Genomic DNA, 19,904 nt, shown 5'->3' on the forward strand with positions numbered 1-19,904 from the left:
ACACATTATAAAGAAAATTGTGTTGGCGCCATTAGACTTTGTTTGAGCTGTAAACTTCTTTTAATTGAACCACTTAAAATATAGATTGAACTATCTAAACATTGCTCGAGCTGTTGATTTTGTAGAGGCTTGCCTATTGAACTGAATTGTGATGACTAGGCAACTGTGCTTCGGAGAAAAAAAAATACAATTCTCCCATTGCAATGTTGAACTCTTTACAGAGAATTGAATCTGTAGAATCTCTCTAACAAGTTCACGTACAACTCGTACAAGTCGTAAATAGAATTCAGGAAATGGTGTGTCCTACAGCAATTTGCTTGCAGTCGGCTAGCAGTCCAGTTTTTCTAGACAATCCATTACTGCAAGCAGTAAAAGCTCACGTAGATAGCATTGTCTGGGAAGCTAGACAATGTATCTACATAAGTAAGACTGTACCTTGGTAAGGTTCAGACTACGTGGACTATGGACGAGCATTTTATTTGCTCTCTTCATTTGAATAATCTGGGATTGGAGGTTTTGTTTTGTTTACCAGGGGAGCTTAACATAAAATTGAAAAAAAATATTCATACGTAACTTTTTGATTATGGTTTAAGGTCATCTTGGAATAACAAGAGTGGTTATGAAGAGACAAAACAAATTATAGTTTAGATTTCTGCTTTAACGATCACATAAAGTTGGCGTGCGTTTGTTTGTGTGTGTGCAGATTTATAGTGCTCTTGCATGATGTCATGAATGGGGAAAGTGTTAAAGGAGGAAAGGTGCTGACTATCGACTACAATCTAAACTTCTATTATACGAGTGCTAAAATAAAAGCTAAACATGGTCTAGACTTTGATAACTTTGTCGATAGCTTTAACACTTTCTTTGATTTCATTGCTTCAAACAAACCCCAACTTCTAACGTATATTTGCCTTCACAAAACAAATCAATGTAGTAAAACATTTGGAAGACTGCGATACCCAAGACCTTTGCGTTCCCTTCTCACAGTTAGATCGAATTCCTTTCATTTGCGATTGTTTTACTGTCCGCCATTAGCTAATACGAGAATACACCTCGACCACCATAAAAGTTTTATTATTGACGTAGGAAAGCGTAATGAATGATGTTTCGTGCGTATTTTACTACGGGCCTTATGGTATAGGGGACGTAACATCGATTCCTTATTGGTTGTTTGCGTGATACCCTTACTATAGTATTGTTTGTTTACTTAATATTTAGGGGTGGTTAATTTGTTGTATCTGTGAAGGTTTGCTCCATTTATTCTTCCCAGAGTAAACAATCCGGAACTGCCAAACGATTATCGTTTTTGGGGTTTCTTCCATTTTGTAATTCCGTGAGCTTTACGAACTACATATTTTTTCTCAGCATTTCTATCACCACTTGGGAGTAAATTCAACGTCTCATTCTGCGATAAACCTAATGTACTTTATATTCAATTAATATTACGTAAAGTTGTAGTTGTAACTATGGAATCCTTGACGGAACATTATCGTTTACAACATCCGTGAGTCATTTGACTAGAACAAGTGATACGGCGAACAGTACATATGTACCTACTTCTAAAATTATTGATTGCATCGTTATCGGCCGGAGATAACGCTATCGGGGTATAGTATCGCCGATTACTCGCCCTTCTTGAAGGAGACCGAGGTTGTCTGGATAAAGGGTACCTTTGGATATAAATGTGTTTGTGTTTTTAATTCTGGACCTTGGAATACCACCTCTAGCTCTATTAGACAAATATAAAGACATGGTATGGTAAGGGCAAAGGTAAATTAATAACTTGAGAACAATATTAGCCGTTTATCTCTCTAATCCGTGAAGGTAAAGAGACCGTAAAGAGGTCATTTTAGGGTCCATAAACGATGACAAAGTACTCCTTTCCTTAGATATTTTTTCTTATATTTTATCACACTGAAGTTACTATAAACTGGTGCTTACTAAAGGCTAATCACGGTCACTCTGGCCCCCTTTAATATGCTAATTGTTATCAAGCTATAAGGACATCTACTGCAAACAATTTTATTTAAATATGATTGCGAGGAAATGGCGGCACAGCCATTGCTATGAACATTGAAATTCATAAAAACATTAACAATTCCATAATCAACCTTAAACGATATTTTATTTAAAGGATTGGAGAGATAACCAGCTCTCGGTTGTGTAAAATAACCCTCTAGCGACACTGAAATCCGCATTAAAATATTCCACGTTTTCGCTCTGAAAATAAGAACCGGGGGGAAAGACCAGCTATAAGAATTTTTGAACATGGAATATGTAAGCACGTGATTCTTAACCCCAGTTTAACAGACATTGCACCCTCGAGAACGCCTTCTAATAAATCTAAGCTTGTCCAGCGTAAATGTGCACGTGCAAACTGGTTTGCTTTACGTCTATTCCAATCTTTTACGCAGTATATCGTAGAACTAGATTTGACAGCACGTTAGTCTGGGCAAATAGGAAAATATTACTCAATATCAATATTTGGACTGCAAATAAAGATATGTTTGTGCAAGATTTTATGTCTAGTAACTTGTGGTAAATCACGCACTATTTGAGTGAGTAGCTATCAAACTTTCATTCTTCATTCAACGCAGTTATTGAATAACAAAAGAAGCTCCTCTGTTTGAAAGTTTTAGCTCCAATAATTGTGTTCTAATTGAATAGCATTCCTTGTACGAGTCCAAGTACGTTCATTAAACTGCCACTAAGACTTTTACAACCGAGCATCTAACTCTTGTTCAAGTACACTTAGCCAGGACTACAGTGCTTTACAAAATGAAAAAGAGCTATCACATAAGTTCCCTTTTACCAGCCTGAGTTGGATCGTTGAACTTTATTTCTGTCTACATGTCTCCTTAGATGGCTCAGTACTTCGGAGCTAGCTGAGCCTGGAATGAAACTTTGCAAAGTTAAGCTTCTTAAATAAGAATGCTATCTAAAATGAAGCTGAATAGGCTCGTAAGTTCTATTACTTGAAAACTTTTTCGTTCATTTATTGACTAAGGGACTCGCTTTATTGAGTTTTTATTAAGTTCCATGAAATAATCTTTAAGAAGTTATGAAGATGCAATAGAACTTATAATGACGTTGCTGAAGGGATCTGGAGCATAACGCAATCCAAAAATTGGCACTATCTCTGATTAATATAGGCCATCATGCGACATTCGGCAAATCTCTCACATAGAAACTAAAAGCTTACCATGTGATTTTATATCATTCAAAATCGTAACCAGACGAAGAACATTAACTCGATTCATAGAATCTCCATTCGTTTTCAAGTGCCTGTCGGTATATACGTTACCCGTCTGCCCCCTCCGAAGGTCGGGCCCAGGTATGTTATCGTAACTCATAGCTGACAACGACCCGTGCCTGAATCTGCATGAATATTTATGATCGTTGCCATGCACCGTGTTTTGTTTGTAGTACGTGGGTGCTCGTGGCCTGATGTTATGGGAGCCCGATTTGCAAGTTTGGAAATAGTCTTGCTGAATGATGAATATGATGATTTTCTTGATGGTAGAAGGGGCTTGTCAGCAGCTACACGGGAGCTTCAATTTTCGTTCTATGCTTGAGCTTCTTGTAAGTAGTCCCGTTCTATATTAGGATTATACAACACAGAGGTTTCATAATTTAGTCTCATAATATATGATTCTAGTTGACAATGTATGCAGTATTCTCAATGACAACCGCGCCTATCGTTCCGCTAGGCGGTATCGAGATCACGCGGCGTGCTCCATTTCCTATTCATTGCATAATTCAATCGCATTGCATACGAGAATCGATTTTCACTTTCGCGTGCATTCGATTCTATAGGAATGTTTATTTTAATGCTTACCCAAAATCGAAACGAAACTGACAGCAGGTAATTGTTTATACTTTGTATCGGTAAGTTTATTACAATGTATTGAATTATTTCTGTGAAAATGCGTTGTTTTGCTAAACAGACCATTCTATTGTAAATATTACGTCAGGTACATCCGTGGTAAATATTGGCACAGGCACATAGCCACATAAAACCATTCAGGAAGACCACCAAGTTGCCTGTCGTGATGGGGTTATTCGCGGTATATCGATTACGTTTCTAATTCGTTGACCCTTTGAGTAGGACGAGAATGAACAGCTGTCATCTCAAGAATTAATTAAACATACAATACTGTACCGTTAACTGTTCATTAACTTATTAAACCGTCAAGTCTTTATTTAGAGATACGTACGCAAACTTATTTACTGCTGTCTCACAGTTCGGTCGTTCAAATTGAGGCCTTATTGTGATAGCAACACGGTGTTCAGTGATTGCATGTATTAATGGTGCACGTTGTAAAGAGGTTGTGATCGGATGTAGGTTCAAATGTTAAAAGCAACGGTACTCCGCCTCCTTGCTGCACGAACTCACGAAGTTTCACCGTATTGAGATCGTTGCATTGTTGCCAGCCTTATATGGCTGGTGTCACCTTTGATGTTTAAGTGTTATACATTTGTATATAGGAGCTTTAAGTTATTTATTGCTGGTTTAAATGTTATAAATTCTTCATCTAATAGATCCACCAGGTACATATAATCGAAGTTGTCTCCATGGTAATAACTGCTGACGTAATACGCCCTTGGATAACGAGCGCATCAGACCCGCACGATCCAAATTGCAAATTAATAGGTTTCATATCACGATGGGATTTATTTGAGGTCATAAACTTGTATTTACACTTACAGAAGGCAAAAAGCTTGTTCATTTCGAAAGAGCAAATCATAATACTTTCACTGAGAAGTTGCATGCTAAAAATAGTAAAATAAAAAGTTGAATAAAAAACGTTGAAGGAATGTTGGGCTTTTTTCTGGGACACGTATAAAAGCATTAGGAGGTTATGGTTGATGTGTGGTGTTGATGAGCGTAACATACTCTATGACAACCGCCTCACTTATTTTGTGGTTTCAGTTAAAATGCAAATAACCTATGCAACTTATTCATTAACAGACTTCATTGCAAAAGCATTTAAAGCTACCTTTTGCCTGTCAACAGAGAAGGTTAAGGATATATTTGTATTTAACCTATTTTCCTTTGTTTACGTAATTTTTCTACGTCATTGTCGTACTAAATATATTCATCGTGCCTTCAATTCTTAATGATAAACAATGTTTAAGGCATTAAATCCGTCTTTGTATTGGTGATTTTCAAATCGACTCAAAAACTTCAGTTAGTTTTTTTTTCCTCAACCGTTGTTGGAAGGCAAAGGAAACACTGCAGTGAGCCGTGCACTCGTGCTGAATGTCAATAGGTGTCTGACTCATGCATTCTACGATCACCTGCACGCTCCTCTATGATTGCAGCCCATTATCTACGGCTCTTACACCACAAACTATTTACATTGACGACTTTGTTTGAACGGAAAAGTCAATCATCCCTATCTATCTCTAAATGTATCATGTTTTCTTTTATTTACGAGAGTTCTAGGATTTGTTTTTGATAATGTTGATTCACTAGTTTGTGCCTTGATAATGTTACACAGGTTATCTTATCCGCAACCTGAATCATATTTCCAAGCATAATCCGTGTTGTATCATGAGGTCTAGGAAATATGCGATTATAATCTTCCGAGAAAATTATGAAAATGCCTCATAGTGGAATTTGCAAATATCACTAAAATGTTTTACTTAGAATTAATGTGCAAGCCTATTGATTTGCGATACCTACCTGACGGAGTTTCAATGACAGTCGCTTTCTCAGAAAGTAAGAACATGTTTTTTGTGTATGTTTGCGTTTCGTTTTCATTGTTCTTAAATTTTTTATGACAAATCCCACGAATACCTTAAGATCATGTATTTTCTGAAGTATTAACTTGTAAGTAATTCCACAGTACATAGCGGAAAATAAACTGCATTATACATAAATCCAGCTATTTTTAATTCAATATGTGGTTGGGAACATCAATCGTTCTGTAATGCGTCACTATTTATCAATGGGCTCAGTTTACCTTGTAAATCACTGTCCACTTGAAATCTAGTTTGTATACACGCTAGCATTTCATTCACTACTAAAAAAGACTAAACACCCTTTCATTATATGAATGACATTTTGCGAAGCGCCGGCGCAACTCAATGGGGCAATCACCGGCGCATGCGCCCCCCGAGTATAGTCATCGATAGAGGAAATCACTCCCTCCATATAAGGCTCGACGCCTATTACTGGTATTACTTAAGCTAATTGAACGCTTTATTATTCAAGCCCAGCCTAGATCGCCTTTAATCGCTATTTATTGCTAGTCAATGGAATTAGTGGATGGATCTTAATAAATCCTTACTGGGAACTACGGACTATTTACTTGTCAATCTCTGTAATTTGAATGGGAATTCTAATTTCTATTTAAAGGAAATGTTCACTGTAATGTAGAGAAGTCCAGAGTAGTAAAATCTGGCATAACGTGCGGTTATCACGTACAATCGATTACTCACTGCGTACCGGTGGCAACAATGGCGACGCCTGCGCACTGTGGCTGCGGAAGTTGTGCAGGAAGCCAATGACTGACACCCAGACGTAACCCGTCCTACGTTGATAGTGACGTCATTCTCATTCAGTGAGCATGCTCATTTTGGTAATGACCATATTGCAGAGGTAGCATATAGTTACAATTTTAAGTGTTCTACTTCATCATACTGGAATTTATTGCAAAGATACTGGGACATGCTCAGAACTCTATCATTGATCCATAATAGTGAGACGCTATATGTATCTATAATTGAGTAATTCGTAAATGGATCACGGATTCATTGTTCCAATGACGCACTTAATTCAAAATCATCCATTGAACCCGCAATCTAATCGAATAACTTCAAACTTATCGACACACATCCATTCTGATTCATTGATGCAACATAGCAAGGTTGCTGAACTCATTGATCGATATTTTCCACCAGCCAAGCGAAAAATTACATGCCAACAATACGCAAAGCTCTACGAACATGTACTGATTCTATTTCTATGTCTGACATCGCTTAAACACCAGACAACCTTTTTTATTATAACCTCCAGTTCAATTCTCAAGTGGTTATCGTATAAAACATCAAACCTCTCGAACGAACAGTCTTTGTTTATTGGCACGCTGACAGACCGCTATAATAACAAGTCGGGCAGGAAAAGCTTATTAAAAAGTAATTTAGTAGCTGAGCTAAGCACTTACACGTGTCAGTCTATGGGATCTGTTTTGACAGACACACTAACACCTGCCTATCAAAGCGGTTGGTCTACCATTCGCCGTTATGTAGAATCAGTTTTATTAATATCTGTAGTTGGTTGGTACATTCGCAGACGTGGTATCACAATCTTGGTCAGATTTTGTTTTAGACTTTCATACTGTTGCAACGAAATAATAATGCTATAGTCTGTTAATATTTGGTTAATCATATAATATTTTTACATATTTACTTACCCTATAAGGAGCAAACATCGTTCGAGAATCTATTTCAATCATCTCTATTCAAATGCTATCTTTCTTCGTTTTTCCGGCGAAATGTTCATGTCTATCAAAGCTGTTGATGGCTAAATACGAATTGACCGTCTCGTTGACCTTCATATTTCAGCTTCTGTAAATCAATCTCTTCCAATCAACTGATGGCTGATGTCATTACGTCGTTTCTTGATGATTTCAAACAAACATCTAATCTAATTCATTTTCGCTACATTAACCAGAATTAGTTCTTGGAAACCAAAGTCTAAAAGTCTATCAAGTCTACAATATTTCTATTAATATTAGAAGTCGTTGACTTTATAATGCGTACGCTTGGATTCGCACTGCGTCGTCGACAAGGTTTCCGTTTCCTCCCTGAAGCCTTACAAGGACCGTGTGAAGTTTTACAATACATTTTAATATTGTACGGAATGCTACCGAATTTGTTACGAGTTTCACGGAATTTTTCAGACCCAATTTGGAACGTGAGATTTCTTTGCCGACGCTTCTTGCAATTCCATGAATTTTAAATTTTAAACTTCAGTCGAAAGATAAATCAAAATATAAAGGTTATTATTAAGAAGTCCTTAAAAATATCTGAAGAAAAAGATTAAAAGGAAAATAATAGTTTTCTTAAGTCGACTATATCACTTAGAAAATAATTTATTTACTGACACCTCAGAATTATCAAACCATGTTGACCGAAAGTCCGACTTTGAATGTTTGTTTTCCAAATATCGTCGAGTAACACGAACATCACGAATATCTAAATAAACTAGCTGTTATCCGGAACAGAGTGATTCATGCGACATTATATAAATATTCCGGGCGTTAATTTATATTTACGCTATCGGCACTCCCGCGTTTATGGTCAAGGCCGTTGTTAGGGTCAGCACCTTTGTCTATTTAATTATGATACGAACATAATTACTGCTTCTGCAGGTTATCTACTATCCCCTAAATGATAACGTGACATCTTCATGGAATCCCTAAAATCTTAGACGGAAGCTTTATACCTTCAAAAAACTATTCCACAGAGACTGCTGCTCTAACCATTCGAAAGCAAAAAAGGTTACAAATTCTTATAAGACTTTTTGTAATGTTCCTCAATGGGCAATTAGTAATACTCTCGGGACAGCCGTGGCCCCCTATCCGGTCGTTTTTAAGTAGTCTCCTAATTACTTCTGCAGTCTTTTTCCATTTTTTGTTTGTCTGCTAACCAAGCAGCAGAGCCTAATGCTCTATCATTCAATTATCCTGTTACACCTACGTACTAAGAATCCGCGTCTTATTTTAGACTTATTTAAGGCACAGTTTACCTATTTACTACACACCGATTTTTACATCCCATTAATATTTGAGGTATATACTAACTGTTTCTGGTTTTGTGCCAATCAGGATACAAAAGGCAAACACTCGCTGTTTATCATAGAGCTCCATACAGAAAATCCACTTATGATATCTGAATCTTGCCAAAAATCTGATTGCGGAAGGACCAAATGTAGAGCGTAACAAACTAAAGCAAAAAAATCGACAAAAAGTCCAACACGAGTGTTAATTCGTCCTCATAAAATGACGTCATTTGGCACGAAAGCCGCAGCTGGTATAATGGCACAGTGACATCATTGCAAGGTGCGTAGGCATATCAGTGCAATTTTATGTGAACAATCGCATTACTTCCAGTTAACCGCGGCTAATGTGATATGTAAGTTTACGACTGAATTGTTCCTCGTAAACTGTGTGTCGGATCTCAAGTACTTGATCATCAAGTGCAGTTATACCTAGATCTGGGTCTTGACTACGTTTTATTACTGCACCACCTGCACGTTGATTATTTGATGAACGAGGAATGTTTTCTTCTGTCTGATCTGAATCTTTTCGACCACATAGGCTTTCGCCTGTAATAGGAATTAACATTTTGGAAAGCACCATTTTACTGTGTGGGTTTTGGTAAAAAAATGTGGCACGAGTTTGAGCTTTGTATGTTTTATACGTAACTACTTCACAAGATACAATTACTGTAATTGACTTTAACAATTTATTTGACGTAAAAGTATACAAATTCCTGTACTCAACGTCAATGACATAAGTATCCAGCTCATCAAGCTAAGCCAACAGATAAACTCCCCAAATTACCCGTGTCCTGAGTGGCGCGTAATGACCACAGATATACAAACATACGCACTAATTGCCACACATGGTTGGCACATTGATTAAATTCCTCACCCATCATGAATATGAATGAACAATGTCATTTACATTCAAGTGATTATCCGTAATTGATCGATGAGTGACGCTCGTTATTAAATTATGAGCATCATCGGCTTGTATTATGACATTACAGTAATTTAATAGCCAATGGGATGTGGATCGGTCCCTTGAGGAGTATTGACGCTTGTTAGCCATAGACACCTGCTTTATAAACATACATTCCTGTGGAAGTGAAGGTCGTTCCCAGAAGACAGTGTCAATAACACGTCGCTTCCATTGATTGATATTCTACATAGCTCTTCCTCAGCGGATGTTGAAGGAATGAGGTTATATTAACCTCCGTTCAAACCCGGCGGAAGATTCGCATAGGACCCTTCGTGTTATACATTTGTAAACACACAATCAGCTTTCTTTTGACAAATAAGTCCCTTGCAGTAACAGTTTCGCTCAAACAAAGATTATCAAAACCCCTTGTAAAGCTCCATGGAACCTATAAAGCGAATCTCGAATCTCGGAACATCTAAAACAACATCACGTTTATGGGGCGTTGCACCGCACCAAAAAAAGCAAGATTTGAGCGATCACCTAAAATCAACATTCCCAACAAGAATGGTCTTTCGTACATTGTAATAATGCCCATGGTTTGGGCTTTGTATCCTTTAAGTTGGCGTATGACAGGCAAGCTAGACCCCATAACGGTGAAAACTGCAAAGGCACTCAATGTTTCATTTTTGATCGAAAGAAGATAACTTTCGGCTAACCATTTATTTAGCGTCTCAAAAGTATCATGAGCTTCGCAGATAAGTTTTCAAAACTGCATGACCTCTTAGTTGAAAGCATTTTTTATGGAATCAATAACCAACCCTAGATACTGTATATGAAAACATGTACACAAAGTATCATACATTTCGCCAGCATAAACGTTGTTGCTAGTTTGAGAATCACGGTTGTTATAAACCGGTTCAGTAAAGCTATCTATCGAACTTTGTGAGTGCACGTGCACCAAGCACAAGCGAGTACTGTTGTGCAAGCGGTCAAACGTAGACAATGGACGCTGGACCCTGTTGTTCTGACTTCTGACCACGTTCAGAACACTGTTGCTATTGATTGCTGTAGAAATATGAGTACATTTAGTTATGAAATGCCGTAAGTCTTGTTTACTTTAGAACGAAGCAGTTTTCTCATGCCCGCGGCAATCGTTCATTAGTGGCTCTTCAAACACAGCTGTTTATGAGCGTAAAATTTTCATTAATAAACAGAGGCGGGAAAATTCCCACACAAGGAAACTATGCTGGTTCAACAAACATGACTGTTCTTAGAAAAACGTATGTTTTAGCGAAGATGACAGAATGCTTGTGTGATAGATGAGTACGGTTTTGAGGTCGACGGTCACGCCGGCTGCCATCAGGAATGCGACAACATTCCGCATTGGCACCCATCGAACTGTGAACTTTTGTTATACTAAATCGTTTGCAGTGCGAAAATGCACCGTGACTGTATACGCATAGAGCATAATTTTAAATACCACATGTCTGTATTTAAAATAGAAATAAATTAGAACTGCACTATTAATAAATGTTGTCTATTAAGAAACGTTATGTTTACTTATTGTTTTTGATGATTCATTCGATAATGTGAACTTCAAACTGTTAATTGGTTTTGCTAATGTTGTGATTCATCGATATTAATATTTATGTCTAAATGTTTGACAGCTGTGTTAGGAGGCGTCACTCCGTATGTCATTACTATTGTATTCAGTCGGTTAAACTTTCACGTGGCCCGGATATACTTTAATGATGGGTTGCTACCTTCATGATAAATAGTCAAATATACCTACAACAAAAGCAGTAATTACAGTTTAAGCTCTTTTGATTTTTGACAATTGAATGTGATGATACATTACACGTGTATGTAAATTCATTTGCAATAATGGTCTAACCGTCAGATAGGCAGGTACCCATATAATTCTATAGGTATATGATACCGTTGGGAAGCTCGATCGAAGCCTTTCAAAAATTTAATGGCAAGTTTCGAGAAAATTGCTCCCAAAATACACGCCTAAAATATCACTTTTACAAAGAAAACCTTTTTGCCTAATGGCAGATTTAATACAAATTTTCCTTGAATACCTGTCCGTCGATCATTTAGCACGTTCCATTACACAGGTTTTATAGGAGTTTTGCGTCTGTGTGTGTAATAGGATTTATTATAAGCACACACACTAGTGTACACTCTATAAGTGAATTGATCGTACGTGATTAATTTAAAATCGTTGATATTAGCTACGTTCCAACAGTGTACGGCTACTTGGTTGAATCTGCGACAACAGTACATAAAATAACATTATACTTACTGATTATTTTTATTGTTATTTATTTTAAAATGTCAATATTTAATGCTTTACTTTTATTGCCACCTATAGTGTATTTTCATCATGTACTTACTTGGTATCTTCTGAAGCGAGTTTTACAAATAAAGCCTTTTAAAAAGATCTATGGAAGCTGCTTGAATCTTAGCCAGACGTTTAACTTCATTTACCCATTAAACCTATTACAAAATTAACGTTTTTTGCTCCCAGCTAAATGCAACAAGCTCTTGATGTTACTATACCCATGCAATTTACTAACACATAGACACACGACACGTTTGTCCGTCCGTGTGAGTTCCCACGACCCTTTTCATAGCCAATAACTAAGTGTCATTAATTTTTATCGTCATCGTTTTGATAATAGACAAGTGTCTCTAATTATATGTTAGAAGCTGGACATAAAGCGTTACGTAAAACGCGATGACATCAAAAATAATAATGTAAATACAGATTGAATTGTTATGTATGACTCATTTTTTGTTGATAATTTGTTGTTCTCTAGTGCGGACACCTGTTACCGTTGCATTGTAATTTGCACTAAATTTCATAGAAAAAGCTGTTGAGTGCAGAATCATACAGCTAATAAACTTAGTCGTAAACAGAAATATCATATTTTCTTTCGCAAAGGTCACGGCAACAGTTCCCAGAAGCTAGTACTACATAACAAGTACTAGCATGAGTCAGACATCTTTGCACGTTCCCTGACGTCAGCCATTGTATTCGAGGTGTCAAAACGGCAACAAAAAGCCCATTCTATCACTTAATTACCTGCTTATTCACATTTGTCGGTAACTCATGTCCTACAAATTGACAATCCTTGGGATAACTCGAATTATATAATAAAGACATTTTGATTCCTGGTAGTTCACCATGTAATACCTAGTAACAAGATGATGAACAATAGTTATTTTTAAATTAAGGATAATACACATACTTGAAGATAAATTAGTTTTTTCCTGACAAATTCACGAGTGACTAAGATGCAATTGCATGCATTGCATCGTTATGAATAAGCATGACTGCATTAACCCGCTACTCGTCTCGCTTGTCCAATATGAAGAAAATGTCACGTGAATGCCGACTCCAAAATAAACAAGCGTTGCGTCCCAACCAAAACAAACAACTGTAATCAACTAATTCGAACATGTTAATGAAAGCAAATCATCATTTCCAATGAGACATATTTCTTCAAAAATATCTCACTTGGAAGGTCAACTATACGTCCACACGCTAGCAACAGTATCTGCCACCCCCTTCAGTTATCAGCTATTCAGAAGAAAATGTGATCATATAATCATGTTGATCGCAAAAAAATACAAACCTGCATAATGACTTCTAATACTTTCCCTGAAGAGTTTAAAGACTCTACAATCGCATCTACAATCTTGAATAACAAATCTAAAGATCTATATATCTTTGTCCACAGACAGTACAACACGGCTTTCCTCACAGAGCATCAGCGCTAGCATGGGACCCCCTCCTCAGGGTGGTAGCGCTTGGCACAGCCACCGGCGCCCTGAAGGTCTACGGAAGACCAGGCGTCGAGCTCTACGGACAGCACACAAACTCAGACTCCAGCGTCACACAGATACACTTTATTCCTGGTAAGTAAAGAAATGGGTGAACACTTCAAGTACCACGATCGCTACAGAGAAGAAGCAGTAAAGAAAAAATAATTAAACCAACTTTGCAAAATTGACTATTCTATCGTCGTCGTGTTAGCTAAAAGACGTCCACTGCTGGGCAAAGGCCTATCCTCAAGGTTCGCCATTTTGCTGGATCTTCGGCAACCCTCTTCCGGCGACCTAACCCCGATCGTCCGTCTAGTAGTCCATTTTATCGTACTTTTACAAAATGTGTCAAAATACGTACGAAAATATAACAAGTGTGCCAATGATGCAATATGCAAGATATGTGTATCATGCAGGAAATAAATTGATATTCCTTTAATAAAGGTCTTGATCTACATAATTAATTTCCCATGTGTCACATAGTTACCAAGAACGCACAAATTCTTAAGATCAAGGTCATATATTTATACACAGAATTCATGCATAAAATAACTTTAATACTTGCCTGAGACATCAATAAGGTAAGGCTCCTTACATCTCACCAAAAAACATTGGGGATAGTTTTGTTTTGCTCATGAACTTCTTAAAAATTTATAGATTCTTGTGAGAAATTTAAAAATTTATACCTTTATTGATAAAAATACTATATCATATTAATTAGGTATAAGGTAGGCCTAATCAACAAAATATAGCTGAGAATGGCTAAATAAATTAAATGTTATGTTCAGAATTTTAAGGTGGGCCAAGGAATGCTTTTATTAGATTAGGTTATATATGATGACTAATTATAATGTGTTGTTATGCCCCTATCTTATGAGTACATCGACATTGTGACTGATAAGCATTCAAATAAAATGCTAAAACATACATATTTTAAACAGATGCATAAAAACATCACAACATGATTTTTCTAAGAAACCATAAACAGTCCCATTAATTTCCAGTTTATTCGTCTTAAAATATAAACAGATAGAAACAAACAGTTCGTTAGGGATCCAGACTCCAGTGCGGTGTAGCTGCGCCCACGCATACGGTTTATTATGAAACGTTTAGTCACGCCCAGTGACTTTGATAACGTAGTATTTTTGGATATTATTCATCTGTGGCATACTTACGCCCTTTTTAGTACATACTATGCGAATATCAGACGTAATATTAATTAACCGCTTTTATTATCTTATAGGCAGATATGAATACAATTTATTTGAAACTATACATTAAATAAGCATGAAAATGTAAATTTAAATTAACATACGTATTAGGTTAGACCTCAAAAATTATGAAAATGGACATGGACATCCCTACTATTCGTTTATCAGAATAAGTTTCGACATTGAAACATAACTCTCGATGATCAAATACTAGATAAAATATATGATTATGGAGTTTCAATTTTGGGAATGTATGTACCACAATCTATATTATACACATACTACCAATATGTGTAATCATCGATATTTGACTTCAGCCAATTTCATCGATAAGATAAAATAGGGCGGTGCTGATAAGAAAGCAATGAACTTACCATGTATGTATTTATGAAATAACTGAACCTGGCCAAGTAATAATAACCTATCCTAAAATTTGCTAATCGGTAACTTCGATATGATAGTAATGCGAAATTATCGATATTTTATCAGGCGTTAGCAACTCCTAAATAGAATATTTAGACACCCGGAGAAAAACCCTAAAATGTTGTTGGTCTTATTGGAAACAATTAACAATGTGCTGCTTTTAAGAAAAACTATTTATTAATCTATTTCAAAGGCTGTTTTCGTTCATGCAATTTTGTGCTCAATTCTGAAAGTGTTAGGAGACACTTAACCCACATTGACCTACTACTTACTAGTTATTATGTACTTCACATGCACATTTTAAAACCAATCTTTACATTTATTTCCAGGCACAGGCCGACTAGTATCACTATCAGACGACAACAGCCTCCACTTATGGGAGATAAACGAGAAATCCTTAGTGGAGCTGAAGACATACCTATTCGAAGGCAAGAATAAAAAAATCTCGTCTCTATGCGTCGAGTCTACGGGGAAGCACCTGTTGATCGGTACTGAGGGGGGGAACATATACAACCTGGACCTTAACACGTTCGCCGTCACCGAAGATGTGATATATCAGGATGTTGTTATGCAGAAGTGAGTGTCTAGTCCTTAATCAAATTTTTATTAAGTTTGAATGTGTATCAGTTTGAAAGAAGTACTTACACTTAAAGAGGCATTATATGCTCTTATATTTATTAGAAAATTAAAGAACCGAACAGTTTCTTCTTAGAACTGCCTCGTAAAATTAATTTAATCAATTAGACATCTTTTTACATAGCTTTAGTATTTTTAATGCTGACATAGAATACCCCATTCTAAAAAATAAATAAATATTATGAAAAACGGTTCACACCACCGTGCGACGACTGAATACTGAAACTTCACACAACATTTAATTTTAAGTGAAACATAGTTAGGATAACTTTTTAGCACTTTGGTGTACCTGTGCCCAAAAATTTAAGTAACACATAAACTCCTTTACTTCCAGTTGTCCAGAAGACTTCAAAGTGAACCCTGGCGCAGTGGAAGCTCTCTGCGAGCACCCGAAGGTCCCGTCGCGACTGCTTATAGGCTACAACCGAGGCCTCGTCGTGTTATGGGACAGGGTCGCCGCGGCACCAACGCACACATTCGTCTCCAACCAGCAGCTGGAGAGCTTGTGTTGGAATGATGAAGGTAACCTAATATTTAAAAGATGTTAATGAGAAGTGTTGGTTTTCGCCAAACTTGTTTTGTCTTCACGGAACTTTGTGGGTGTCGCCGTGCAGACACAAATTTTAAGCTAAGAGAGGTGATAAATTGTGCTTGGAATTCAGTTGCCGCCATTGAGTTTTGCGAGAACTATGACGATAAGAAATCAAAATCAGCACCTTAAACGTTCGGCATATGCGTCACCATCCCAGATAACAGTGACGATAAAACTGCTTTTTCTACCCACATATTTCAAAGCACGATTTTTAAAATGGTCTTAAAAAAAACATTTAGTGTTATGCTTCTTTAAAAGCTAACTTAGCTAAGTTTACCTTGCATCTCAGTAACCATCACGTTCTCAACCATCCATCAACTTAACGAGATTAGAAATAATTACCGAAAGCAAATATTAAACCCACCTTTTCCCAATTACCACCATTATAACACAATCTCTTCCCCCAGGCGAGCACTTCACATCGTCCCACAACGACGGGTCCTACGTAACATGGGAGGTGGCCGGAGCCAACAGTGACCGGCCTCTGAAGGAACCCATCACGCCTTACGGACCCTACCCCTGCAAGGCCATCAACAAGATCCTCAACAGGACCAGCGTTGATGGCGATGAGATCACTATTTATGCAGGTAAGATGACAATTTTATCTTATAAACTATAAACATTAGCTTTTACATAAAAAGTCCGTGTAAACTTCTTCCCGTACCTAAATAACATAATAAGCTTACGTCACCCGGGGTTGCATTATCGATAAAAAAAACTGTTGTTTATAATAAGTTCAATAAATTAATTTTATAGATTTTTTTAATGTCAATCATTTTTTTGTGGATGCGTAATGTCTTATAGGCTTAAGTTTTAATTTGTTGGGATACATCTGTATTTCCCGTTTTATCACAACTAGAATTTCTTGAAATCCGGTTCTTATCATAAAAACATTTTGTTTACAGGTGGTATGCCACGAGCTTCATACTCCGACAAATACACAGTCACAGTACAACAGGGCGAGAAACACGTTGCATTCGATTTTACTAGCCGAGTAAGTTACCAATTCTTAACAATCAATCATTCTACAGTAATCAATCGAATACTGTACAGTATTACCGATTTTTGCAATTGATCGAAAAACGGCATTTTCCCTTGAAACCTGGCAACTGCACCAGAGATTCGGTACTCCTATAATCGATAGTTTTTTCACAATCTGAAATATCAAAAGTACCTACTAATTATTATTGTGTTTATCAAACGAATAATAATTATTATTATTTTGTTCTGTAGGTAATCGATTTCTTCACAACGACCCCGGTGCCGCCCGACGGTGTGCCGCTACAGGAGGACCGGCCCGACACTCCCGCGCAGATGCAGTTGCAAACTGTCAACCAAGTTGCCGCTGCTTTGGTACGTTCAGCAACAAAATACTAACGATCACTAGACCAACGAGGCAGTCATTAACAACATTATGATACTTATGGCATAATTCATATTTAAAAAGATTCAAAAAAAAAAATCTTTACTGCGTGTTTTTTACCATATCCGTATCTTTACCTAAGCCATAGATTTCTTATAAAAAGAAACAACATAGTAATTTTTGTTGATATATTTAATTATGTAATAAAATAATCATTATTTATTTCTGACGAAATTGACTGCTGTGCGATATTTTTAAAAATCGATGTATAGTTTTTCCTTCTATTAAATATAATATACTTACATGTTTTATTCCCTTTGGTCCCCAGGTTGTATTAGCAGAAGAAGAACTTGTAGTAATAGACCTATGCGACGATCGCTGGCGTCCTCTCCGCCTACCGTACCTGGTCTCCATCCACGCGTCCGCCGTCACCACCGCGCAGTTGGTCGACAATGTTGCGTCCAACGTCTACGAGAATATCGTCGCTGCTGGTGAGAATTCATATTTGATTTGTTCTTGATTTAAAATGAGAGAAATTTTGTAACATATAAACAACTGTGTTTCTGTTTCTGATAAAACTGGACGAGTATATTTCATATACAAATTATGCCAAGAGTATGGTATAGAACAAAAAAAAACATACATCAGAAAACCAATTAGAAAGGCTCATGCGTAATTTGTACCTTATAAAAGTAAACCTATGCTATATGAAAGTTCTTCTAGGTGGCTGCAGTACAAATTCTACAAACATATACATATACCTTTATAATATTATAATGTACGCCACCCGCAGTTTTACATCGGGTACTCAAAAGCATACGCACAAAATACGATAAAACATAAATATTGAACTTCACAATACTAACTCTGTTATTTATCATGTCCAGGTCAACAGCAAAGCGAGAATGTCTACTCGGAAAGCGCGTGGCCGATCTCCGGCGGCGTCGCGGAGACTCCCGAGCAGGCGGAGCGACAACTGCTACTCACGGGCCACGAAGACGGCTCTGTACGGTTCTGGGACGTTAGCGGAGTCGCCATGACTCCTCTCTACAAATATACTACAGCGCAACTGTTCAGGTGACCGCCATTTTATTTTTGTGGCCATTTTATTTTGAGTATAGAAAATGGAGTTTTATAAAAATAGTAATCAAAAAGCTAGTTAAATAATATAGTAATCTAACATAAAGCTAACTTTTAAATGTTTGTAAAAGCTATTTTAAAAGATTTCGAGTTTAGAATTTATAAGTGCCATCTAATTTTTCTAGAGGTAAATAATGGTTTACATAGCCTGCTAAAGTCATTCATGGCTTGCAATGAAGGCCTCGACACATAGAGGCCATATGGGACAACCTCATACTCAAATACTCATTGCGTAATTCCTAAACCAAAAAATGTTAGTGAATGTTTTGATAAATATACTCTAGCTAGGTAGCCATTATTTCAGAGAAAAATATCGATGTATATTGAATTTGAACTAATTATGCCGCATTACAAATCAATTCAGACTGATCTGAGCCTAAACACGTTCATAAACTTTTAGGTATTGAAACAGTACTATTCTTTTGATTAGCCAAGTCGACTTATTACAAAAAAAAATCATGTGTCACAAATCTCTCTATCCTAATGCCCTCTGTGTGACGTCGCCTTTACCGTTCGCTAACAATTTGTTCCTCTGCTTATTGCTTGCTCATTACGAAGTGGGCTCAAACGGTCGACCACAAGGTAACAGTTAATGTTGTTAGCATGAAAAATTATTTTATTGCCAGCTGCATGAGTTTTTATTCGTCCATTTTTTTTGTTATGGCAACTTTATGCCGTCATAAATATCATTGTTCAGTAATGCACGCAGTATGGAAAGAAATATTAATCACATTTTTTATTTTTGTTCGTCTTATAAACTGTTACCTTCCTAATTTATTTTGTAGCATCTCATTTTGCAATGATTTGCAAAAAATATACATAGAATAAAACATTGAAATATCGGTCATATTTAAAACATTGTGTCTCGCATACACTGAACTTACATATACAATAAGTGTTATCTTATAACTCATCTTCAATCAGCTTATGTATGGATAACTTCATCAAACCCATCATGTTTTTAACCCCATATATTTTTGTTAACCAATCTACCGTGTGGTCCCCTCGAT

At 36.8% G+C, this 19,904-nt stretch overlaps 1 protein-coding gene across 1 annotated transcript in view; it reads left to right on the plus strand.

Moving 5' to 3' along the window:
* LOC110377893 (lethal(2) giant larvae protein) overlaps nucleotides 1-19,904 on the plus strand; it is a 40,938-nt gene that overhangs the window by 11,560 nt on the left and 9,474 nt on the right. The window contains exons 3-10 of the mRNA XM_064040274.1: nucleotides 13,445-13,622; nucleotides 15,493-15,739; nucleotides 16,134-16,321; nucleotides 16,799-16,978; nucleotides 17,297-17,385; nucleotides 17,625-17,744; nucleotides 18,083-18,245; nucleotides 18,642-18,831. Coding sequence (XP_063896344.1) covers nucleotides 13,445-13,622; nucleotides 15,493-15,739; nucleotides 16,134-16,321; nucleotides 16,799-16,978; nucleotides 17,297-17,385; nucleotides 17,625-17,744; nucleotides 18,083-18,245; nucleotides 18,642-18,831 — 1,355 coding nt within the window. The remainder of the gene's footprint in view (nucleotides 1-13,444; nucleotides 13,623-15,492; nucleotides 15,740-16,133; nucleotides 16,322-16,798; nucleotides 16,979-17,296; nucleotides 17,386-17,624; nucleotides 17,745-18,082; nucleotides 18,246-18,641; nucleotides 18,832-19,904) is intronic.

This window comes from Helicoverpa armigera, chromosome 2 (assembly GCF_030705265.1).
Source record: "Helicoverpa armigera isolate CAAS_96S chromosome 2, ASM3070526v1, whole genome shotgun sequence".
NCBI lineage: Eukaryota > Metazoa > Arthropoda > Insecta > Lepidoptera > Noctuidae > Helicoverpa > Helicoverpa armigera.